At 37.3% G+C, this 22904-nt stretch overlaps 1 protein-coding gene across 1 annotated transcript in view; it reads right to left on the reverse strand.

The window, feature by feature from the left end:
* The window catches only part of LOC140848281 (alpha-1,4-N-acetylglucosaminyltransferase-like), a 99140-nt gene extending 86730 nt beyond the window's left edge, over positions 1-12410 (reverse strand). Inside the window, exon 1 of the mRNA XM_073230492.1 lies at positions 12345-12410. Within this exon, the coding sequence (XP_073086593.1) occupies positions 12345-12410 (66 nt within the window). The remainder of the gene's footprint in view (positions 1-12344) is intronic.
* Between the last annotated feature and the right edge of the window lie 10494 nt (positions 12411-22904).

Below are 22904 nucleotides of genomic sequence, written 5' to 3' on the forward strand. Positions count from 1 at the left end.
GGTTTAACTAATATTTCAATTAAGTGTCAAGAATCAATGGATGTATATCACTATCTGTACATTAATAGAGTTCTTACTAAATATGTATTGATTTATTTTAATAATGTTTAAGAGGTATAATTTATTAAGCATTCCTGTTCTGGAGATATTTTGCAATCTAATGGACACACTGAACTGAGTCAATAAATAGCTCTTTAATTAGAAATGGATAGTCAATATATAATAACCTATTTATGTAAATGTAAGAGTTTTATTAGGATATAAGATTATACATCCATATAATGTATGTAAAATATCTCTCATGACCTTTATTTGTGAAAAAGGCAGGTCCAGAATCTTGAAGGGCTTGAAGGTACAAAATGGAAGCATTGTTTTAGTCAATACAAATGTACCAAAACATTTCAATAGCCCAAGTTAACAGCATTATCACACTCAGAAAAAATGTGCATATAAAATATTTCTGATTTGCATGCAAGTCTTCCTCAATAAAAATTATATTGACAATTTAAAATGATAAATCACTATTAGTAATTTTGAATATTTTTAAAACAAATTATAGTTTGATTACACACAATTAATTTGAAAAAACCATGAATGACATCAACCCCAGGCACAAATTATGTCTTTATTAAGAGGATCTAGTAGACATGTATGACTGAAGGAACACTTCTTAACACATTGGCATCATACCAATTAGCTTATAATGTTCTTACAAGTGAAAATAAAATTATATATGCTAGTCACAGTGAGAGTCTGGCACAGGAATAATTTCCAGTTTAAATTATTATAGGGAAAAGACATCATTTGAGCAATTTTCTCCCCTCCCAAGCAATTCTTAGATTCCTTAGCATCTAGGCCAATTTTCCCCAAACTTCCTTTTTAAAAACTTAATTTTTTCCCAGTTTCAACCTAGAAGCCAACGCCAAGCAACATTTATGCATACCATACATACATAGGGGGTATTTTTAAACTGTTCACTTCTAAGTTCAGTTCCAAAGCACATCAGGATAATATTGCTGACATTTTTGTGTGTGTGAAGAATTCAGACCCTCTAATTTCCCAACCAGAGATGCTCATAATAGTGTATGATCTTACTGAGGATTTTAACCTAATGATAAAGCCACGTTACTCTTAGTGGATGCAGAATGAGAAAAGATACTCTTAACATACTTCAGGACTTAAGATAACACAATCAAAAGGTACCAGTACACATTTCTTTTGTCAAAGGGAAATAATGGTAGACTTGGGCTTTGTCAAGACTGCAAAGGAAGGATATCTGTTGTTAGGTACACTAACCTGCTGTGCATCCATCAGATGCACAGTTGTTTCAATTGTGCATCTAATAATTATCAACAAATCAATTATTTTCTCAAAAATTGATTGAAATAAATAGGACCAGAGACCACTTGCCACAGAAAGACAGCCCAAAATTAGGCAAGTCCATATGACAGCATCCAAATGCTGGGCTACACAGGAGAGCTGCTTTCTCTCCTGCCATACATACATAAGGGGTATTGTTACTCAGCTCAAAGTAACAGACTGAATGCATTGCATCGGAACGGATCATTATCTGACCTCCTACTCTAAGGTCACCAAAGAACCAGCGTCCTTAGAGTTCCCTTAGATCGGGACATCCAGCCTGGACATACATCCTAAAAATATTCTTAATCTTTCTATTTGTGTTTAAATTAAAATTGTTACATTAAATCTTTTAATTTGTTGATCATAGTTAAGAATAGTCTGTCAATTTTCAAGAGGAGGTTATGTAAATCACACTGAATCATATAGTGAAAGATGGTTTAGGGATCGGGATAGGGACTTCAAAATATGCCACATCAGAGAACAGGCAGACAAAAATGTATAGCAATTTATCCTGAGGGGAGAATTAGTTGAGTAAGATCCCCACAGAAAATGGCAGAAGTGATGGTACACTGGTTTTCTACGAATGAAGAAGAAAATCAGAACACGATTAATTGAAGATACTACAGCACTCAGCAAGGCAGTCACTCTGCCAGATCTCTGTATGGGAACACTGCTTAACACAACTGAGTGTACTTTGAGTGAGTGAGGAAGAAAGAAAAGAAAATTCCAGACAAATGGAATAAAATTGAAACAGAACTGTAATAACAGTTTAATGCTACATTTTTATGTCTGTTCTTTGTAGTATTTTTATGTGAATTGAATCTTGTTTTATCAGGAATAATTTTTCCAGCTTTATTGTGGTATAATTGATATATAACATTGTATAAATAAATGTAAAGTACATGTTGATATTATACATGCAATTTTGCAAATGATTACCACATAAGGCTAGTTAACACCTCACATAATCACACATCTCCCCACCCTCACCCTCAGGCAACTACTATTCTACTTCCAGTTTTTATGAGTTTAGCTTTTTGAGATTCCATATATATGGAAGATCCTATAGTATTTGTCTTTCTCTGTCTATTTTCACTTAGCATTAATGCCTTGAAGGTCCACCCCCGTTGTTGCAAATGGTAAGATTTCTTTCCTTTTTATAGCTGAGGAGTATTCCTTTGTATTTACATTCCACCCCTTCTTTATCCATTCATCTACTGATGGGCACTTTGGTGTTTCCATGTCCTCACCACTATGAGTACTGCTGCAATAAATGGGTGTGAAAATGTTTGATATCCTGTTTTCATTCCCTTCAGATAGATACCCAGAAGGGGAATTGCTAGATCACATAGCCATTCTATTTATAATTTTTTGAGGAACCTCCATACTTCTTTCCATAGTGACTGCACCAATTTACATTTTCATCAATAGTACACAGTTTCTCTTCTATCCACATCCTTGCCAACACTTTATCTTTTGTCTTTTTGATGACAGCCATTCTAGCAGTTGTGAGATGATATCTCACTGTGGTTTTGATTTGCATCTCCCTATTACATCACAAAAAATTTTTTTTAAATGATACTGGTTTAACATTTCTCCCTGATTTATAAATGTGTGATGTTTACAATTAGCATACCTAAATTGATATGCTAAATTGAAAAAACATTCAGTACCCACCTTTACAGAATTAGTGATAACTTTTTCTTTCAAACTTTCCGCATCCTAATGTTTTAGATAGTCCTTTGTAAACAGCATATACATTTTATGATACAGCCCAACAATTTTATATTATGTCATTACCAAAATTTGTTGTGACTTCACCATGTTGTCTTTTTTATTTGTCCTGGTTGTGCTATTACAATTTCTGTAATTCTAGGGGGGAGGTCTCCTTTTAGATTGTGTTCTTTATGATTCATATTTCACTTTTCCCTTTGTTATTGTAATATGCTTTTCTCTCAGATTTACTCTAGAAATTATGGCAGACATCTTCAACTAATTCAAAGGCATATGTACTTCAGATAATTCAAGGACCAAAAGAATCAGAGAGGCTTTTCATTTTCTTCTGCCAGGCACTTGGGATACTAGATGACTTTAAACACCTTAATCTGATTTGTGATAATGCTTGTGAAGTTTTCAGGCCACCCACATTACACGGAAGTGGGTTGAAAGTCTGTGCAAGGACAGGCTTGCTTCCAACAAACTTAGCCCTAAGGTGCAGCTCTTTACAAGTCCATTTAGCAGACGGTCAACTAGTGAATCTCCTTATGAAGGTTCTTGGATTTCACCCAGACCCAAAAGACCACCAGAAGTGCAACTCAGCCTCTGAGACATTTCTTCCCAATGATGAAAATATCCTTGAATGTTGGCCTCACCTCCACAGATTCTGTCCTCTCCCAGAGTTCAGCACTACAGTTCTTCACAACCTTTGCTGCTTTTAAGGTTTTATTTTTCTTTTAAATTCCATCCAACTTTTCCTGTTGCTCTTGGTGAAATTAATGTATCATTGTTGGAAGCAATATTTAACAGAAAATGATCTACACATTGTTATCTAGTAGCTACTGGGCAATTTCTGCATTTGCTCAAATGACAATGAAGTCTGTTCTCTTACTTCAAACTTTAAAAACCTCTTCTCACATAAATTAACCCAAAAAGATATAGAGTGGTAGGTTCCAAGAAATACAGAAGGTCTGAAATGTATTTGTAGTAAGGCAGTTAAAGTGGATATAATTTCTTTTTGTCTCCCTATCAACTTTCCTTATGGTCATGATCAGGCCTTATAAGGAATTCCAGAAAGAAATGTATAGATGCCTGAGTCAGCACTTTCCTCTCTGTCACATAGATCAGGTCACATGACCTAAATTGAGGCCTTTCCCAGATCCATTGGAAAAGAACTTCACTCCCTTTCTGGCGTCTTTGATCTGGAGTTTGCTGGTTTCAGGGGAGGGGATTTCGAGGTGGGAGAAGGAGAGAGAAACTGCGTGAGGATGAGGCCCCGCAGAAGCTGCCAGAACACAGACTGGCAGATCTGAAGAAAACCCCCATAGCATTGGTTGACCCCTTTGAACCTGATCTACCTGAATGCACATACCCCTTGAGCCACTCGGTTGTTCAAGCCAATAAATTCTCCTAAAGCTATTTTGGACTGGATTTCTGTCTCTTGAAACTCAGTCTGGAATGATTAAAAAGTTTTGAAATCTATGTACAATAATATTTTCTGTGTATAACTATAGATAACTCGCCTCTCAATTACTCACAGGTCAATGAGCAATAATCAAATGAGGAGAAGGCATATAAAATGATAAAACAGTGTTGCAGGAATGAAATCAAGAGGAGAAAAGATGGAAATGCTAATTAGCACATTTAATTTTCATGTAGTCAGATCTTTTAGTGGTTTTATTATTGATAAGTTGCCTCAGGAAACATAAAATGCACATTCATGATTAGGTTACAATACTGCACCCAAATGAGTCCACAGCACTTGGTTTCTGCCATTATCTTTACATGACACGTGAAATCAAAAGTAAGACCTTAGCAAACAAGATAAATCATTTCAGAAGTGCCTGAACACAGCTGAGGAGTTCCTAGTCCATGCCCCCAAGGCCACCATTCTCTATCCCAAGCATCTCTGAAACAGCCTCCCTCTCATTTCCTACCAGGCTTTTTTCTTTTCCTATTGTCATTTTTACACATGGCAGCCAGAAACACATCATCCCCCTACCTTCTCAGACAAAACCTTTCAACATCTGATACTTCAAACAAGCTCCATAATCTTTTCTACAGCCTACAACGGACTCATTCCCGGGCCCAGCTACTTCTCCAACTTTACCTCCTACCACTCCTTCCCTTATTCCAGCAGCCCGGGGTCGCTCGAGGTGCCCGACACACAGGCTCATTTCTTCCACAGCACCTCTGCCCGGAGAGGTCTTCTCCAGAGAGACACCTGGTGTGGTCCTTCATTTAACTCAGGTCTCTGCTCATTGTCAAAACTGAAAAACCTTTCACAGCCACCCTACCTAAACAGACTGCCCATTCTTCCATCAGTCCAGTCCTTCCCTCTGCCTTATGTGTATTCACAGGACTCACAACACCGGCTATGGTACACTGTTTATTGCTTCTCTCTCCCTTCCCCTCCGTCTTTCATATCACCCATTCTCTCTTTCTCTCCTTCCCTCCTGTCCTCCCTCCTCTCACCAAAACATATGTTCCATGAGAAGAGGGGCTTTTACAAGCTGCTGCATTCCCAGTCCCTAGAACAGGACCTGGCATATAAAAGGCACTAAGTAAACTGTAATTGAATATATAACTGTATTTGAGGCTAAATACTTTTGAATTATTTTCTTTTAAGCTAGGCCAAAAAAAGAGAAAAATAAATAAATAAGCATTCTACAAAGAACATACTGACTTATTGGGGCAAATATAAGTTGCTCACTGAAAATAATGCATTCTATTAAAAAATTAAATCATAAATATTGTACATCATTAAAAACTGTTTGCTTTTGATATCTACTCAGAAAATCTTTTATATATCTTGTCTACTGTTTTTGTGGTATGCCTAAGACATTTCCATTAAAACTAATCTGTATCACACGTGTACAACATCCAAATATCCATTTATCCTCTGAGTGACTAGTTGAGTTATAGTTTTGCCTGTTTTGGACAGCATTATTTGCTGAAAAACAAAATTTGAATAACACATATACATATAAGTAATAAGTATCTAAATACTTTTTCTAATTGTGAAACATCAATTTGAAAAGTGAACACATATTAACTTTGTCAAATATGCATTTTCCTAATGAATTTTTTGAAATCATCATCCCACATTTTTTACAAATTTTTTTATCATTTTACCCTTCATTGTGAATGAATTGGACTCTTGGAATTATAATGTGATTTGACAGGCATCAAAGAACGTCGAGCATTTTCTAAATCATCAAATGACTGAGATTAGGAAACAGCCTGAATAACTTTCAAGAGGCAGGTCAAGGCAGCTATGACATTCCACTAGAACATATCATCCTGTGCACAACATACAGTATTCTGCTACACAGAAACAGTGGTTCATGAATATAAAGTGATACAAAGAAGTGAGTATCATTTCAAGGTACATAAACTCTTCAGTTTCCATCTCTCTTCTGTTCACATATTATCTCTTTTCTGTATTCTCAGAAATCCTGAAATCTTGCTATTTATTTGGGAACTTGCAGACATTAATTTAGTTTTAAGTTAGCCCTGGGTGTATAAAAAGTAACTAAAAAAAAGGCAAAGCAAATGAGAGGAAAGAAAAATTGAGTAACAGTAATTAATGCCAAATTTAACCTTTCTGTTCTGGAACACTGAGTGTCAAAAATAGACAAAGTTACATTGAATCGTGTTCTTCAGTCATAAACTATGAGAAGTGAGTTTCCTGAAATACATTAATATATTTAGTTTAAAAAAATCATGATTGTGATTCATGGCCCTTTGGATGGTAAGCCAGGTCTTGCCGGGTAAATTACTTTTGCAACTGGTAAAGTTACAGATATAAATATGACAATGAATTTAACATTAAAAATGCTGGGAACATTGTTCCTTCCTACTTCACTTCAACTTAACAAATTGACATATATGTAAGAGTATTTTTCACATTATCTTTCAGTCTTTGCTTTTTCGTAAAGATATACAACTATCATAGGAAATCTTATCTAATGTCCATCTATTCCATGAGGTAACTATATTTATTGATATACATGATATATTTGCTATGTTACTTTCCTTCAGTATATTTTAATGAAATACGTAGAATTTTATAAAGAATAAGAGACAGTCTCATTTAGCTCAGAGTGTTTGAGGAAGAGAAAGATCAGCATGATAAAACGCTTAGTGAGCAGAGGGGAGAATGTGAGGAGATGAAGTCTAAGAAGTAGGCAAGAGGCAAGTTCAGTACTGTTCCAAATATTTGAATATTTCTTCCAAAGAGAAAAAAATCTCACAAGGGGTGAGACTGAAAGGAAGTTCAGTGACTAAGACGTCTTTTGATACGTAGAAAAGAATGAGAGAGACCTTTGAAGACAACGTGCATGAGGTTGCAAACTCTAGGATGAACTCATCTATATAAAAAAGAGATGAATAATCTCACCTCACTGGACAGTGGCAAAGAAGTTAGGACCATCAAAAGCTATGACTTACTTACATACAGTGCAAAACATCAAAGACAAAAAGGGAAAACCTAGTTGGGTTTTTCCATTTTTTTAAATTTTAATGTAAAATATTACAGAAAACTGGAGAGAAAAAGATAGGTAAGGAATCATCTATTTTCCCACTATTTTGTAACACATTTATAATTTCAGTGTTCATATGTATAGATTTTCCCTAGCTATAGCAGGACTTGTAATTTCATGCCATGTTTTCACCAAGAACCAGTATAATATATGTATTTTCATTTTATTATAATCTTCACATTATCCTTAAATGTACATGCCTACATGTATTATTGGCCATTTGCCTTGCTTCTGATTTTTTATTTTACATCATACATCTATCAACATCTTCAAATACATGACGTTTTCCATATTTTTACTATTTCCTTAGGAGTCCCAGAAAGAATATTAATGGATAAGACAGCATGAATATTTTTATAGTTTTTTTCCCTATATACTGCCAAATTGCTTTTCAAAAGGGCCGTGCCAATTTTAATTCCAATTAACAGTTTCTGAAAGCACCAGATTCACAGCATCCTTGCCAACATGGGACATGATATTTTTAATACTGTCATTTAGTAAATGAATAACAAGTCCTCATATTGCTCATATAATGTATTAGTCTAGTAGACCAGAGGATGAAAAAGGAGAATATTTTAAATTAAGGAACAATTTGACATAATCTCCCTATTCTAGTGGCTATCTTTGTGGTCAAGATGGTTAAGCAGATGCTGGAAGATCACCAAACAAGATAACTTCACAATAAATTGCCTACATACAAACATGCTGATAAGTAAACCTGGGCAAGGATCCCTAGAGAAAATGTCATGAATCCAAGTTGAACTTGTCCAGTTCAACACTGTTAATCATGCAACTGAAGAAAAGGAAATTAAGAACATCAAATATGAAAATAAACAAATACATGTACTCTTTCAAAGTAAACACACACATACATTTTAGTTAAGTGATTCCACTTCTAGGTCCAACAGATTCTTGCACACATGAAATAACATGTAGATTATTCATGACAGTGTTGGTTGTATTATTCAAAACATTTGAAAAATATAATTGTTCATCAGGAGGGGACCGTCTAATAAATAAATTATGGTACTTGTTGGGACCTTTTGCCTCTTTTGGGCCTGTGACAGCCGCAGACTGGAGGTTTCCATCCTCCCTCACTTCTGCATTCGTGGCCTAACTAGCTTCCCGCGAAGGCGCTCTTGGCCCTAACTCCGCCTCCCAAACTAACCCGAAACCTGCCTAAAGACCCTAGTGACAGATGAGATAATCAATTTCCATTGGTTTCTGTTACTTCCTTATCTTCCCCTATATAACTAAGCCTCTTGATGGAATAAAGCTAAATTTTGCTGCGCCCTTGAGGCTGACACATTTCCCGGCTTGGTGTGGTTTTGTTTTTCCCCAGATCTCAGGGGAGGGTGTCCAAGCCGCCGATACTTGCCCTCTCTCTCAGCCCCGGGATAACAGGCTGGTCCTGCTTGACCCCTGCCTTCTTGTTGCTGAAGAGCAACAGGTACTTCCAATACATGTAATACGATAGAGTTTAAAGATGAATGAAGAAACTGTGTATCAACTCTGGCAATCCTTCAAGATTGCTGAGTAAAAACCAGGAAGTAAAACATACACATAAAATGTTACCATTTTTATACAAATTAAAGAACAAAAAGTTAAAAAGTTTAGTGTTTCCATGTGATAGGGCATTTCTGAAAAGATAGCAAGAAATTAATAAGAGTGATTAACCACTCGAGGGGATGAGTCCTGGGTATCAAGAGAAGGGACACAGGAGGGATTTTACTATGTATTTTTTGAACCACATGTGTCATCCATTCAAAAATTAAATACATTAGTTTAACAAAGAAAACAATGACAACAAAAGTATCCTTACTCTATACCCTGGAAAGGGACTAGCTGTCAGATTGCACATCCCCATGAGCTTCAAGAAGGCAATGGCTATTCAACAGAAACAGTGATCAACCACTTTTCTTTGCCTCTTTCCTTCTTCTCCAACAATTGCTCAAGTACAACATGAAATCATCAAAATCATCCCATACAGAGCTCAGCCAATATGTCAGAGTAAACTGCTCAAAAATGTATTACAGCTACAATGTTCTTATGCTTTTAGGAAAATTCCACCCATTCTGATATCCAGACCCCTTTATCCTCCTGTGGCAGTTCCAATTTCTGGGCTGTAGGTAAGAACCAAGAGGGGGAAAGAATTCAAAGTAGTCAGCTGTATTTGCTTTCTGATTTATATAAAGAAGCATGTTTTTCTGCCTTATTATAATCAAATTTAACAAAACGTCTAGATGTATTTAATAAGTAACTGGACAAGACTATAGTTTATCCTAAGATATATTAGCTTATATTGTCTCAATTTAAGCATGAGCTATTGAGAATTAGCAGGGTAACTGATAAGATGTATAAACATATCACTACATGTTATTATTTTTATCTTTTTTTAACTGGCTATGACAACAACAATTCCACATCTGAACCCCAAAATGCAAATGCATTTTATATTCTATTACACTGAGATAAAGATTTGAAAAAGCAAAGTCCAAACGACTCCTGAAAAGTCTCCTAAGGAGGAAACTTGCCAAATTTCACTTACAATAACTAACTAATCAGGAAAAAGGAATATTTTACAATTAGCTCCTTTCCTTCTAAAACTAAGTGTAACAGTCCAAGGTTTGGCTTCCAACATAGGCTGCAAGTCCAAAGCCACTACCATTTCATCAATTATTCTTTTTTCTTTTGCTTGTTTTAGTAGAGATATTTGTATGATTATTAAAGTACTACCTATTTCCAGCAAAACAAAATTATATACTTAAAATCTCTATAATTCCACTCTCCTTAAAAAATAAATGTTAATATTTAATTTAATGCCTTTTTGTAGATGTGAATGTACATTCTTCCTTCAAATTAAATTTTATATTGGTTTTTTCACCATTATTTCATTAGCATTTTCCAATGTTATTACCAACCTTTCAAAAATCATAACTTAATGATATACCATAATTTAGTTATTCCCATGACTGGCCAAATAGATTATTTTTATTGTCAAACCACTAAAAATGGCATTTTAATGGAAGCATGTGTGTTTTTAATTAATTATATAGAATGAAGTCCTAGAAGTTGTATTACTGAAACAAAGGGACCATTTTTAAGGCTTTCTGAACACACCGTGAATATCTATTGTTTTTTACCTGTCCAGCATCCATGTTCCCTTCTGCTGACATCATTCCCTTGATTTTCCTTTAAAAATCCTGATCGGTTTGGCAAACAAGGCGCCCAGTTATCCACTCACTGAAGCCTAGGCATGAAACCTGAGCTGGATCAGTCATACTTCTCACTCTTGGAATTTGGGTCTGGAGCAAACTGACCCGGGGACAGAAAAGGACTGATGCTGATTCACCACAGTGACGGTCCCTGGTAAAAAGACATCATCAGTTTCCCCTGTGATCTCTGCAGCTGTTCTGATTCTTCTCCTTTTCTTTTGCTTATGTAAGCCACAAAATACCTTCTTTTCATTGTGGATCTTATTCCTTAAGTAGTCATAATTAACTTCTGTAGTGTGAATATGAAATGTTATTAGTAATTTGTGTTGAAATTATCCCTGACTTATCTATGGCTTTTTTTACTTAAAACTGTTCAATCTTAAAAGGTCAAATCTTTATATTTTTCCCATTATGTTTGTAATTATGAAATCTCTATTTTCTTCTAACTTGATTTAGAGTTTCTTCATACTAACTCTCTGCTTCATCTGACACTATTTTGGAATGCAATGTGACGTAGGAAGTATACATTTTTCACAAATAACTACTCAATTTTCCTAGCACCATCTATTGATCATTTTTCATTTCCCCAGAGATTTATGATTATTGGATTTTTGCTTCATTTTCATGGATCTTAGAGTCTGAATCTGAGTTTCCTTTTACTTTCCTCTTCATGTTTGTCTACATTTAGTATAATTACTGCCATTTTTAATGTTTATAAATAGCAGTGCAACTTTGTCTCAAGGCTTTTCTTTTTCATTTAAAAAAATTTTATAACCTAATTGCTATTCCAGATGAGCTCATAATCTCTAAATTTTTACAAAATCTCTTTGGATTTTATTTTAGCTTGTCTATATATACATATGTCTATATATGTATGTATGTACACATACATACACATTCAGTGATTCTATTTTGGAAATTTCTCTAGTTTTTCACATTTATTGTAAATGTCCATTAATAAAGGTTTGAGTCTTAAAATCCTGAATCTTGGTTTGCTATAACAAAAGTAGGGAGAAATAGCTCCATGTGACATTTAAAATGAATACTAAGTGTGTGTATATATATATATACATATATATATATACATATATTTAATGTTAATTACATATAAGAGAGACAGAAAGACACAAGAGAGCTTGAGAAGGAATCAACACAGAGGGTAAAAATGACTACTTTTAACTACCTTCAAGAAACTGCAGGATTGGCCTAGTTTTTATTTTAGTCAGCATGATTAGAAACTAAAGATTATCTCTTATTTCTTTAAACAGTAGGAATTAGGCCAAAATAATCACTAAAATAACTATCACAATTCATTAGTTGTCACATAAAATATAGCACCTCTCCTGCCTGTAATTTGATGGCTGTGTTCACTCGGAGAAATCAAAATGTATCACTCATATCTGATTCATCTAACTTCTCAAAAATTGTAATTCAAGCGATCAGTAATGTGCTCATCGTTTTACAGACAGAGAAAGTAAGGTGGTGACCAGTTCCGGTGGGGGCTCACCTGCACTGGGCCGGGCGCAGACAGGTGTGGGATGGGGAACGTTTTTAGTTCAGAGGCCCTGTTCATGATGCCAAGTGCACTTCTATACTTTGAATGCAGTTCTTCGCACCAAGTCACAATTAAATTTACAACTAATCATATACAATCAAACTCTACCTTTGACAATCATCTTTGACTAAGTGCTAGGGCTCTGGGAGTCACCCACAAATTTTAGTGTTCAGTGAATAACTGATTCAGCCCTGTCATCTATCTATCTATCTATCTATCTATCTATCTATCTATCTATCTATCTATCTATCTATATATATATATATATATATATATATATATATATATAAGGAAAATGTTTCATAGCCAGAGACCAAAAACAACAAATGCTAACTGCAGTAACTCAGAACTAAGTGCCACATATCAGTTATAAACCATTTCTTAACTTGCAAATTTACATTTTAGGACAATGAAGTGTCTCTTTAAACCATAGTGGGGTTGTTTTCAGATGGAATCTGGTGACAGTTTTTTGGGCTTTTTTGTTTCATTTTCTTTCCTTTGAGCAATAAGAAAGAGGTACTATTTCTTTAAAATCCTCTCCCTATACACTCAGGTTCCCTCTTTCTGCCCATACTTTGTTTTTGTTTTAACCTTTCTTACAGTAGTAACCCTTAAGCTTTTCTTAAACATTTCCCCTTACTTTGGAACATTCAAGACTAGAAAGATCTTGCAAACAATTTTAATATTCCCTGTAGTCCCTGAAGCTCACCTATAGATCACTGTGCAGCCTGTAGACCTCTGGAAATAAGAAATCCTGTTTTGGGGATAACTAGTAAATATCTAAAATGAATTTTATGGACATACAACAACTGAACTGTACATGCCAACTAACCTCTAGGCCTATAAATCTTGGATGACATCTCTAAATGCACCCCAGTTCATCATTTTCTTCATCTCAACATAATACAGTGCAATACTATGTCAGACGTTTAAATACTTAAGTACAAAAATTGGTAGATGCAGTCATCTCTTCTTACATTACTATTTTACAAAATGTTGAGCTGTTTCATGGGCAACTGGCATGGTGTTAACTTACACACTTAGTAGTTGACAATGTTTCTAGACCTAGCTCTACTTTCAACTGGCTGGACAATTACCAGCTTCTCAAAGGAAAGTTCTTCCTTATACATATGGGAGGCTGAATTAAATGACCTGTGTGCCTCCCAAGTCTAAATAACTGATTCCTTCTTAGCTCTCATCTTAACACTTTCATAATCAGCCAGAGTTAACTTTGTGTGTTAACACTGGTAACCACTGGTTGACTTATTTGTTTTTTAAAAACACTGTTTTCCTGAAGTTTTACATTTTGGGCAAAAAGGATACTAGGGCAAAAGGGTTAAGGCTTAAGTGGGTGGTATGTACATTCTTGAATCTGAATAAATAAAACACTAAAATGACATTAGCAAAAGACTTCTCCCCCTTTACCAAAACTGAATTGTATAGGAGCAACCTTGAAGGTTTTTCTCACATGATGGATATCCAGTGATAAGTGACAGTTAGGACTGTGTGCCCTGCACTAATATATTGTCAAAATAGAACTTTTGAATTATTATGTAGTGTGGCTTCTTGGCGATACAATTTCAGCTTTCCTATAATATGAAAATATTGTATGCAAACCAAGTTTTGAAAGTCAAATTAGCTTCTGTACTTTCTTCATATGAGGGTAAAAAAAGACAATTTTTGGGGGGATGTAAGCCAAAGACCTTAAAGAAAATAATCAAATGGAAAGCACAGGAAGAGAAACTAGAACAGTAATTGCACACTGTTTTATGCATAAGGGAATAGAACCTGGGAAAATATTACAAGATGTTATCTGTAATTGGACCCACTGGAAACTAAATCGATTTTGAATTAAAGACAAACTTAATTGGAAATTTTTAAAGTGTTTTGGCATTTCTTATTAAAGTAATCAAATCCTGAGTCTTTGTGTGTGTGTGTGTGTGTGATGCGTACACTTTAGGGAAATCTGGACCTCAAATCCAAGGGATTTTTTATCAACTTGCACAGAAATACATGAATATGTAACTCTGAGTGTGGAAAAGCAGAATGTTTCTCATAAAAATTATGCTTTTAACACTAAACTATGTTTTCTACCTTCATCTTGCATCTACCTACCACTTCAGCATTTTATTAAAATAATAATAATAATAATAATAATAAGGGAGAAATGTGGGATTCACATATAAATCAAGTATAAAAATCAAACGAATATTCATATTTCTGATTGTTTATAGTTCATAATGCACGATCAAAACCGAAAGTTTCTGTGATGACTGCCCTTGCACTGTTCACCATGTAAGAACTTATTCACTATGTAAGAATTTGTTCACCATGTAAGAACTTGTTCGTTATGCTTCAGAAGATTGGAGACTGTTGAGAATTAGGCTTGGGGTTGATTAATGATTGTGCATTGAGTCCCCTATACAGAATTTTATTGTTGTTAACAACCATTTGATCAATAAATATGAGAGATGCCCTCTCAAGAAAAAAATTATGCTTTTAAGTCTTTTCTATTTCCAATTCACTCATCCCCTTTAAATGAGGTTATGTAGATTTGACCTTAGATAGTCATAAATCCCTTTTAAAATGTTAATTTGAAGTAAATATGTTGAAGGATAATGTTTCTCACTTTAGTTCCTCTGAAAAGTTATGATTTTATTTTAAACACTTTTTAAAGGGCAGATATCCTGTCATTTCATTGCTTAATCATCTCTGAATACCTCTCTTACTTTTACCTCATGCAGTGCTGTTATTGGTCAGATACATAGCTTCAGGAATAACATGCATTATAGTATTACCATGACTACTCACTAGTTTTTAGATTAATTTGAGTATATTTGTGTGGTTGTGTGGGTAGTGTGTATTAATTGGAGAGAAAATGAAATGGAAAGAGACTGGACCAAGGTATGGGGGTTTAGATAAAACAGATCGGTAGGAGATAAATATTCTACAAAAGTTATTAATTATGTTTTTTGTTTATGAACTATTTCATCCCAGTAAAATATAAGTTTCATGAGGGCAAGGGTCTCTATTGATTTATTTTCTGATTTAATCAAAGCAACTAGAACAGTGTTTTGTACATATTAAGAACACAGTGCAATTTGTTAAATTATACCTGAGTAAACCAGTATGATAATTAATTGGCAATAATTTACTTAAGAAAAAGAGAATTTTGCATTACAAAGTACATTCATCATTCAGGATGGGTTGGTGAATTTGTTTCAAATGCAGGAGGGTTACATCCTCACTGAGAGCCTTCCAGTATACTAAGAGGCAGACAGGCAGGCAGGCAAGCAGGCAGACAGACGGACAGAAAGACAGAAAGGTACAGAGAAACAGAAAGAGAATGCAAATGAATTTTTGATTTAATGAACTGTTTACAATAAAAAATGTGTTAGAGTTTTTTGGGAAAAAAATCCCATCATTAATTAAAAGCAAATACATTACTGTTAAATAAAATAAAGTAAACCTCACTATCTTACCTAAAAAGGCAGAAACTCTAATCAGGACTATTTGACAAATCAAACACATTTTATTTAACAAGTTATGGTTGGTATTTATTGCACTGCTATTCATAGTAAATGTGATCTTTTTAGAACAATCATGTAGTATTTAAATTAAAATCTGGTATAGGTCAAAAAGTGAAATTAGTGGCCTAGAGTCTTGACAAGTTGACATCTACTTGAGATACTAAAATCCATCTAGAAAATACGGCAGTCTGGGGTCATGGCTGCCCTCCAGCAAAACAAGTCAAAACTGAAGTAAATTTGCAGAATTTAAATTGTATAAACTAAGTGGCTAGCACTGTTTATGACCTCCCATGAGGAGGTGCCCTCCCCACTTACACCACACACACACAAGTACACTGCATCATTTCTGTTTTCAAACATAGACCCTACTTCTTTATGCTAATGTTATGCTCATTGACACAGTTCTCTGTATTTGATTACATTTTTGTCTTGGTGGTTTTGAAAGTACATTTATTATTTGGAAAAAAAAAATTTTCCCTAAAGTAAAAGTCCTCCTCACCAAAAGCAAAAACCCTGAAATGAGTACAAAGGTTCTGTTTCTGTTTAAAGACTGTGGCTTACCCCAACATACAATGCCATGCGGATATGCAAGATGTTACTTGATAACAAAGTGAAAAACCACTTTCTTAGCTAAATAGTTAAAATTTTCTTTAAAAGTTCCACTTTCATTATTGGGTGTTATTGGTAACGTGGTTTTCATTTTAAGCTTATTTTAAAATTATTGATTAATAATGCTTAACACATTTTAATCCAATTTCACCCATATCAGCCAATAGGGAAACCAGTTTTACCAGCTTGGAGCACTGCACAAATGAAACAGAGAATTAAAGTCAACGGCTTAATATGTTAAATAATCTTAAATCCTGACAATTACAATTGCAATATTGCAATATTAAAATAATCACAAGGCACCAAGTGAATTTTGTTTGGCAATGTAACAAACACAAGCTATACTCTCAATATCAGAAAAGTAGACTTTCAACCCAGATGTGATGACTACTAAGGAGAAAATATTTACTACTAATTTTCTACTAACCCAAATGCAATATATGTGTTCTACTTAAATAGTACTAAAAATTCCATTTATAGTTTATGAATCAAGTGATGGAAACTATGCAATCATCCTCGGACATAAAACTGACTTCACTGCTAGTTTACCAGTAAGTTATACATCTGCTTCAGAACAATTTACATCACGAAACTGGGATAAAATGGAATCTTTACACACACGCGAGCGCGCACACACACGAAACTGACAAAAAATACTGACATTTAGGACAGCTCCCTCCTGATTTTTCTACAGTATTTCTCTTAGGTGTCTTAATTTTTTCTGTTCTCCCAATTCAAAAATGAGGCCAAAGTGGCTTCTGCGGTTTGGATCTGGGTTTATTTTTGTTGTGTTGTCTTGTGCTTGGGGACAAAAGATCCCTCCAATGAAAGAGATTTAGGAGCTACAGTAACAGGAAACTGCTGTTCTCAGTTCAAGATCCGGCTCGCTGTATGGAGCCAATTTTTATTTTTCCAAAGATTCTAGCTGGCAAGCAGGGACGTCTGCGGACAGTCATTGGTGCCCAGACATTTCAGTAACTTTCCCAAGCTGACCCTTATGGAGACACCGGGCCACATACAAAACAAATCGCCAGAGTAAGTTTGTGTGTCCTGACGAAGGATGGAGACAGCACTGCCCTGAGCTACGGAGAATTCGGCTTGGCCGGCAACACCACCCATTTGCACCAGCGCCTACAATCCGCCTTCTGCGGAACGGTGTGCCGCGCAGGCGGAACTCCCAATGGCTTTCCAAAATACAATTTAATACAAAACAAAAACAGCACGGGCACTGGAGAAGGCTGGGTGCATAAGCCTGGTTACCTGGGTGGTTTCCGCGCCCTGTCCGGGTCCGGATGCCCAGATCCCAATGGGCCGGAACTTTCTCGGCGGGCGGAGCCGCACGGCAGTCCGCAGCGGCCCCCGCGCGCCCCGCCGGCCGGCCGGGCCCCAGGGGGCACTTGGGCCAAAGCAGCCCCGGGGCAGCGGCTCCACCTGGACGCGTGCGCAGAACCCGCCGCGCTCCGGCCGTGCAGTCCGGGGCTCACACGCGCGCCGCGCGCCCAGCCGCGGTCAAGCCCCGCAAACCGGACTCTCTCAGTCCCCAGATCCGCGCCCCGAAAAGGGTGGCGAGCTTCCCACCAGGCGCATCTGGCCCCGAAAAGTGGCCACCCTCTGCTCCTAGTTCCACTCCCCCTCCTCGTTCCTCCTTTGCCTCCGCGAGGCGGACCAAGCCTTACTTTACCCTCCCCTCCATCTCGCTCCCCTCGTAAGTTCCCGGCGCGAAGCGGGACCTGGCGGAGCCCAGGTGGCCGCGCCTCTCCCCCGGCGCGCTGGACGCTCAGCTCTGTCATCACGGCAATGGAGTTCCGTCTGCCCGGCGCTTCGGGAGCCACGGCGGACTTGGCGTGCCTTCCGTGCGCTCCGCTGCCCCCGGGCCGCGGGCGCCCTCCTCCCTCCCTCCCAGCCGAGAGCCCCCGGGCCGGGGCTAACCCACGGGGCGCGTGCTCCCCCGCCGCTCGCCGGCCCGCGGGCCACAAGGCCGCCCCAGTAGGGCTCCCGGGGATGCCGCCGCCCCGCCGCCTCTGCACGCTGCCCGGCGCCAGCATCCCGCCTCGCGTCCGCCCGCGCGCGGCTCTCCCGTTGACTGACAACGCCCGGCAGCCAATCGGCGACTCGCCCCGCGCGGCGGGGGAGATCAATCAGAGCGGAAGGCCCAAGGGGCTCCCCCGCCCGGGCTCCGCAGCCTGGCTTCCGGGAGGGCGGCCGGGCGCCGGGCGTGGGATGGGCGGGCCCGGAGGCTGCGGGGCTCCCGCTAGGGTCCCCCGGGGGCGGCCAGACCGCATACCGGCGGGCCTGGGGCGCTCTCCGACCGCGGCGGGGAGGAGAGGGGCACCCCGGGGTGCGTGTCCCCAGAGGCGCGGCGCGGCGGGTCACCGCCTGGGCATCCCGGGGCAGGCCCGTGGGACCGAGCACCCGGGCGCGGGGGAGAGCGAACCCCCGGAGGTGGTCGCCGCCTGGAAGGATCCACGAACAGTCACCAGACAGCGCCCCCGTCCTCCTCCAGTTGGCAGCCTTGGTATCCGAAGGTTGCTGCTCCTGCACCTCCGAACCGGAGCCCTGAGCCCAGAAGGGTGCCGAGCTGTGGAGGAGGCACACGGGGACACGTTCTCAAAGTTGTAGTTAGAGTGGACCTTCCCTGCCTGCCTTCCAAGTAAACGCACTCGCCTCCCCCTCAACAAAACAAAATACCTCAAGAAGCAGTGGAGAGGCAACTTAAGCCGACACCTAGTTGGTTTTCCTTTGGAGAATCACTTCGGGGTGTGAGTGTGTGGGGGTGACACAAACGCCAGAGAAGTGATATTATTTCTCGAGGAAAGAAAAAATGAAAGTGGCAAACTTTTCCCATACCACCGTCCCCAAAACTTGATCTTTCCCTGTGGAGCATTTCAAGTCCCTTCAGCACAAATAAGTCTGAATGTTCCAGAGTTTTAGTAAGTCTGTAATCCCCCGTGGCAGGAAAAATGTAAACTAAGTTGTACACAAAGAGTTTAATGGGTGTGGGTCTTTCCCCAAGTGACCTATCTTACAAGGTTGTGAAGGTAAAAAATGAAATGTATAAATCACCTACATAGTTGTTTAACAAATAGCTGGAATGTAGTAGGTGTTAGCTAGGCTGCTGCTGTTTCTCATATTTTAAGTGATCCTTTTCTGTTTTCAGTAATCACTCCTTTCTTCATTTACTTTCCCTTTAAGACAACTCCATGTATCCTGTGATACCCACAATAAACACTGCTTAAATTATATGAACACCATAAAGAAAATTTGCAGATGAGACTTGTGTACTTGTGTTTTAGTACTATAAAAAACGTATGCATCTCAGGATCATGCTTACCGATTTTCTTGTGCCCACAGCCCCCCTTCAGTCATTTGACTAATCTAGTTTGTGAGGCAGACAATTTCTTTTTAAGGATCCAAGTGTGCTAAAACAGATAATGGGAAGTTTATTTTTTAGGCTAAAAAAGATTTGTACCACATCATTTTGAATTTTTAATCTAGAGAAGTTTTTGTTATTGTTTAGGTTTTTAAAGTTGTTGTTTATTTGTTGTTATTGTATAACTTAAAATCAACATCTTCATTAACTACATGAGGTGATCATTAGAGAAATGGAATTCAAGTCTGGGAGAGGAAGAAAAAAATTAAAGTTTTACTCACTTTCTGGGGGAAAAGGGAGCTGATACATGCGAGAAGTAGAGATGTTAAAACTTAAATCTTAAAATTGGAAAATTTAAATGGAACAATTTAGAAATACCTCTGATAAAAGATGTTTAGGGTGATCTTCAATCAAAAGACCAACTTGACTAAAGAAAGCATGTAAAATATGAAAATACTAAAGTTTAGAATATTATAAGCTATTTAGAAACTCCCAGAGATGTGCATGTGCACACACAATTACATAACTTTTCCCACCACTCTTCCATGCCCTGCCAAATATAATATTTTCCACTATCTTGTAATATTTTCTTCTTGTTATCTATTTTGCAACAGTTAATCCTGAAAAAATATGGCTCCTACATACCATATTCCCTAGTAAGATAATCAAATGACTATCTTACAGAAGCAAAAAGTTAAAGAAAATCAACAGAATGCATGCAGATATAATAGTAATAGTATCTCACCATTCTTTGCATAAGCAGCTCTGATCAAAATAAACTTGCACAATAAACAATCTCCTAACAACGAAAACTGAATTAAAATCAGTGAAGATGGAAAATTAAGAAAATAAATTTAAAGAAGTTGAAAAGATTGCATACTCACGCGAGGCTTTCTGCATTGCTATGAATTTCACAGGATGTACCGGGCAGAAAGCCTTGTGTTACTTAATTGCATGAGTACTTAATGAGCTAATTATACTTAAATAACTTCCGATATTTCCTTCTTTCTTCCCCATCCCCCCCTTTTTTTTCTCACTTAGATATGTCTCTGTTTCTCCCCTTGCAATGGCGAAACTCACTCAACTTGGTAGTGGAGGAAGAAATATGGTTAGGCACTATTTAAATCAGTAACTTCTGCCCAAATCTTGAAAATATGTAAAATAATTTTATATTATTGATGCAAAAAAATCTATATTTATCAAGATAGAAACTGAATATTTGATTGGAGTCAATTCTGGCAAAAGCTACATCCAGCAGGCAGGAAGCTGAATTAAAAGGAAAGAAATGAGTCCAGCTCCAGCTCGGTTTATGACTGGGTGAGGAATCACAGGTCAGTCACTTAAACTTTTCCAGCATTCCTTATCTGTAAAATAGAGATTAAAAACAAAATCAAACCTATAGCTGCCTTTCCCATATGTGAGGATTAACTTATGATTGGAACTGCAAGCCAGAATGGGCTCTTTGCAGAAAAGTCTTTCCAAAAAGGTACAGCGCTGCAATTCAATGAATATTGCCCTCTTTTGAATGTGACTTAGTTTTAATTCTCACAATGGCACTGTTCATTATGAATATATAATACCTAGTTCTACAGATGAATATATTAAGTCCCAAAGAGGTTCTTTTACCAATTTTACAAGAAATTAACTATCAGGTATACTTAATCTGTTGATGTCCAGCAAGAATATTGCACCCATGGTTCCTTCACTATGCAATTTCCAAAATGGTTGAAATATACAAATGTAAAGGCTGACACCTTAATTTAAATTAAGGACAACCCATTTTGTTTAATATTGGGTGTCAGTGTGCCTGAAAAACTATTTCCCCAAATAATATAATTAGATACTTCAAAACATATAAACCCTCTGTTTTCATATTTAAAACTCTATAACACCTATAACAACAGGTATCTATGTTTATGTTAAAGATTACTAAATAAGTCTTTATATTAAAATATTAAAACAAAATTAAGACGTGAAAACCACCAGAATGGAATAGTATTCTATTCAGTCATCATAACCAGTATTTTTTTAGAAACATACTTTATACAGGATCTGTGTTCTCTTGTTCTCTATCTTTTGCACACACACACAGGTAAATGGAATAAAGTCACTCATCAAAATTTCACAGGAAACAGGACCCCAAACCAAACAAATACTAAGACGCCTAGCCTTACTGCACTTTTCCCACCACATCATACACTTCTCCTGAGATTTGGAAATTATCAGTAGAGAGGGTATCACTGAAACTAAGAAAATGTAAAAGATATCCAAGAACAAAGAGTAGGCAGAACAATAAGCCTGGGAGACCACTTACAATTAAGAGAAAGTAAGGCTGGCTTGTGGGGGTGTTTGTTTGTTTCCAGGGGGAAGCAAACTTTAATCTGAAATCTAGGAAGGCAAAAAGTAATTTGGTATTGGAGTCCAAGGAAAACCAAAGGAGTGGAAGCTGAATTATATCACTTCGACTATAAGTATTGGCAAGACATAATGAATCAAGTGAGATGTTTTGGTTTCTTTTGAAAGGACAGTTATGGTAACGTCATTAGGGTGAAAACATTGGACCCACACAGAATGGGGAAAGGACTTGTTCAAGTGGGTATGTTTCTATTATATCAGGAAGGAGTTATGTTAAGTTCAGTATTCTGAAATAGAGGTGGAGTCATGATTTATGCAGATGGCTGTATAAAGAACTTTAATTGACATAATGGCTCATAAAGTCTTAAATTATTGCAGTCTTTATTGTTATTATTAAAACATTATCATTTGCAAAGAGAAGCAGTCTTCAATGAGTGTGTATGTTATAGAAATCAAACCGTTACCAAAATTGAAGAAAATATATTTCTTTACCCTAAACATTCCATTTTCAATTTTTATAATTCAGAATTACATTCTTTGCTTGAATAAGAGAATCAAACTTCTTTTAATAATGAATTTCTTTTTATTTTTTTATTTTTCTTTAGCTGTAATCACGAAGGAGCAGCTAAATATTTTCATTGGTCCGGC

This window comes from Manis javanica, chromosome 3 (genome assembly GCF_040802235.1).
Source record: "Manis javanica isolate MJ-LG chromosome 3, MJ_LKY, whole genome shotgun sequence".
In the NCBI taxonomy this organism is placed as follows: Eukaryota; Metazoa; Chordata; class Mammalia; order Pholidota; family Manidae; genus Manis; species Manis javanica.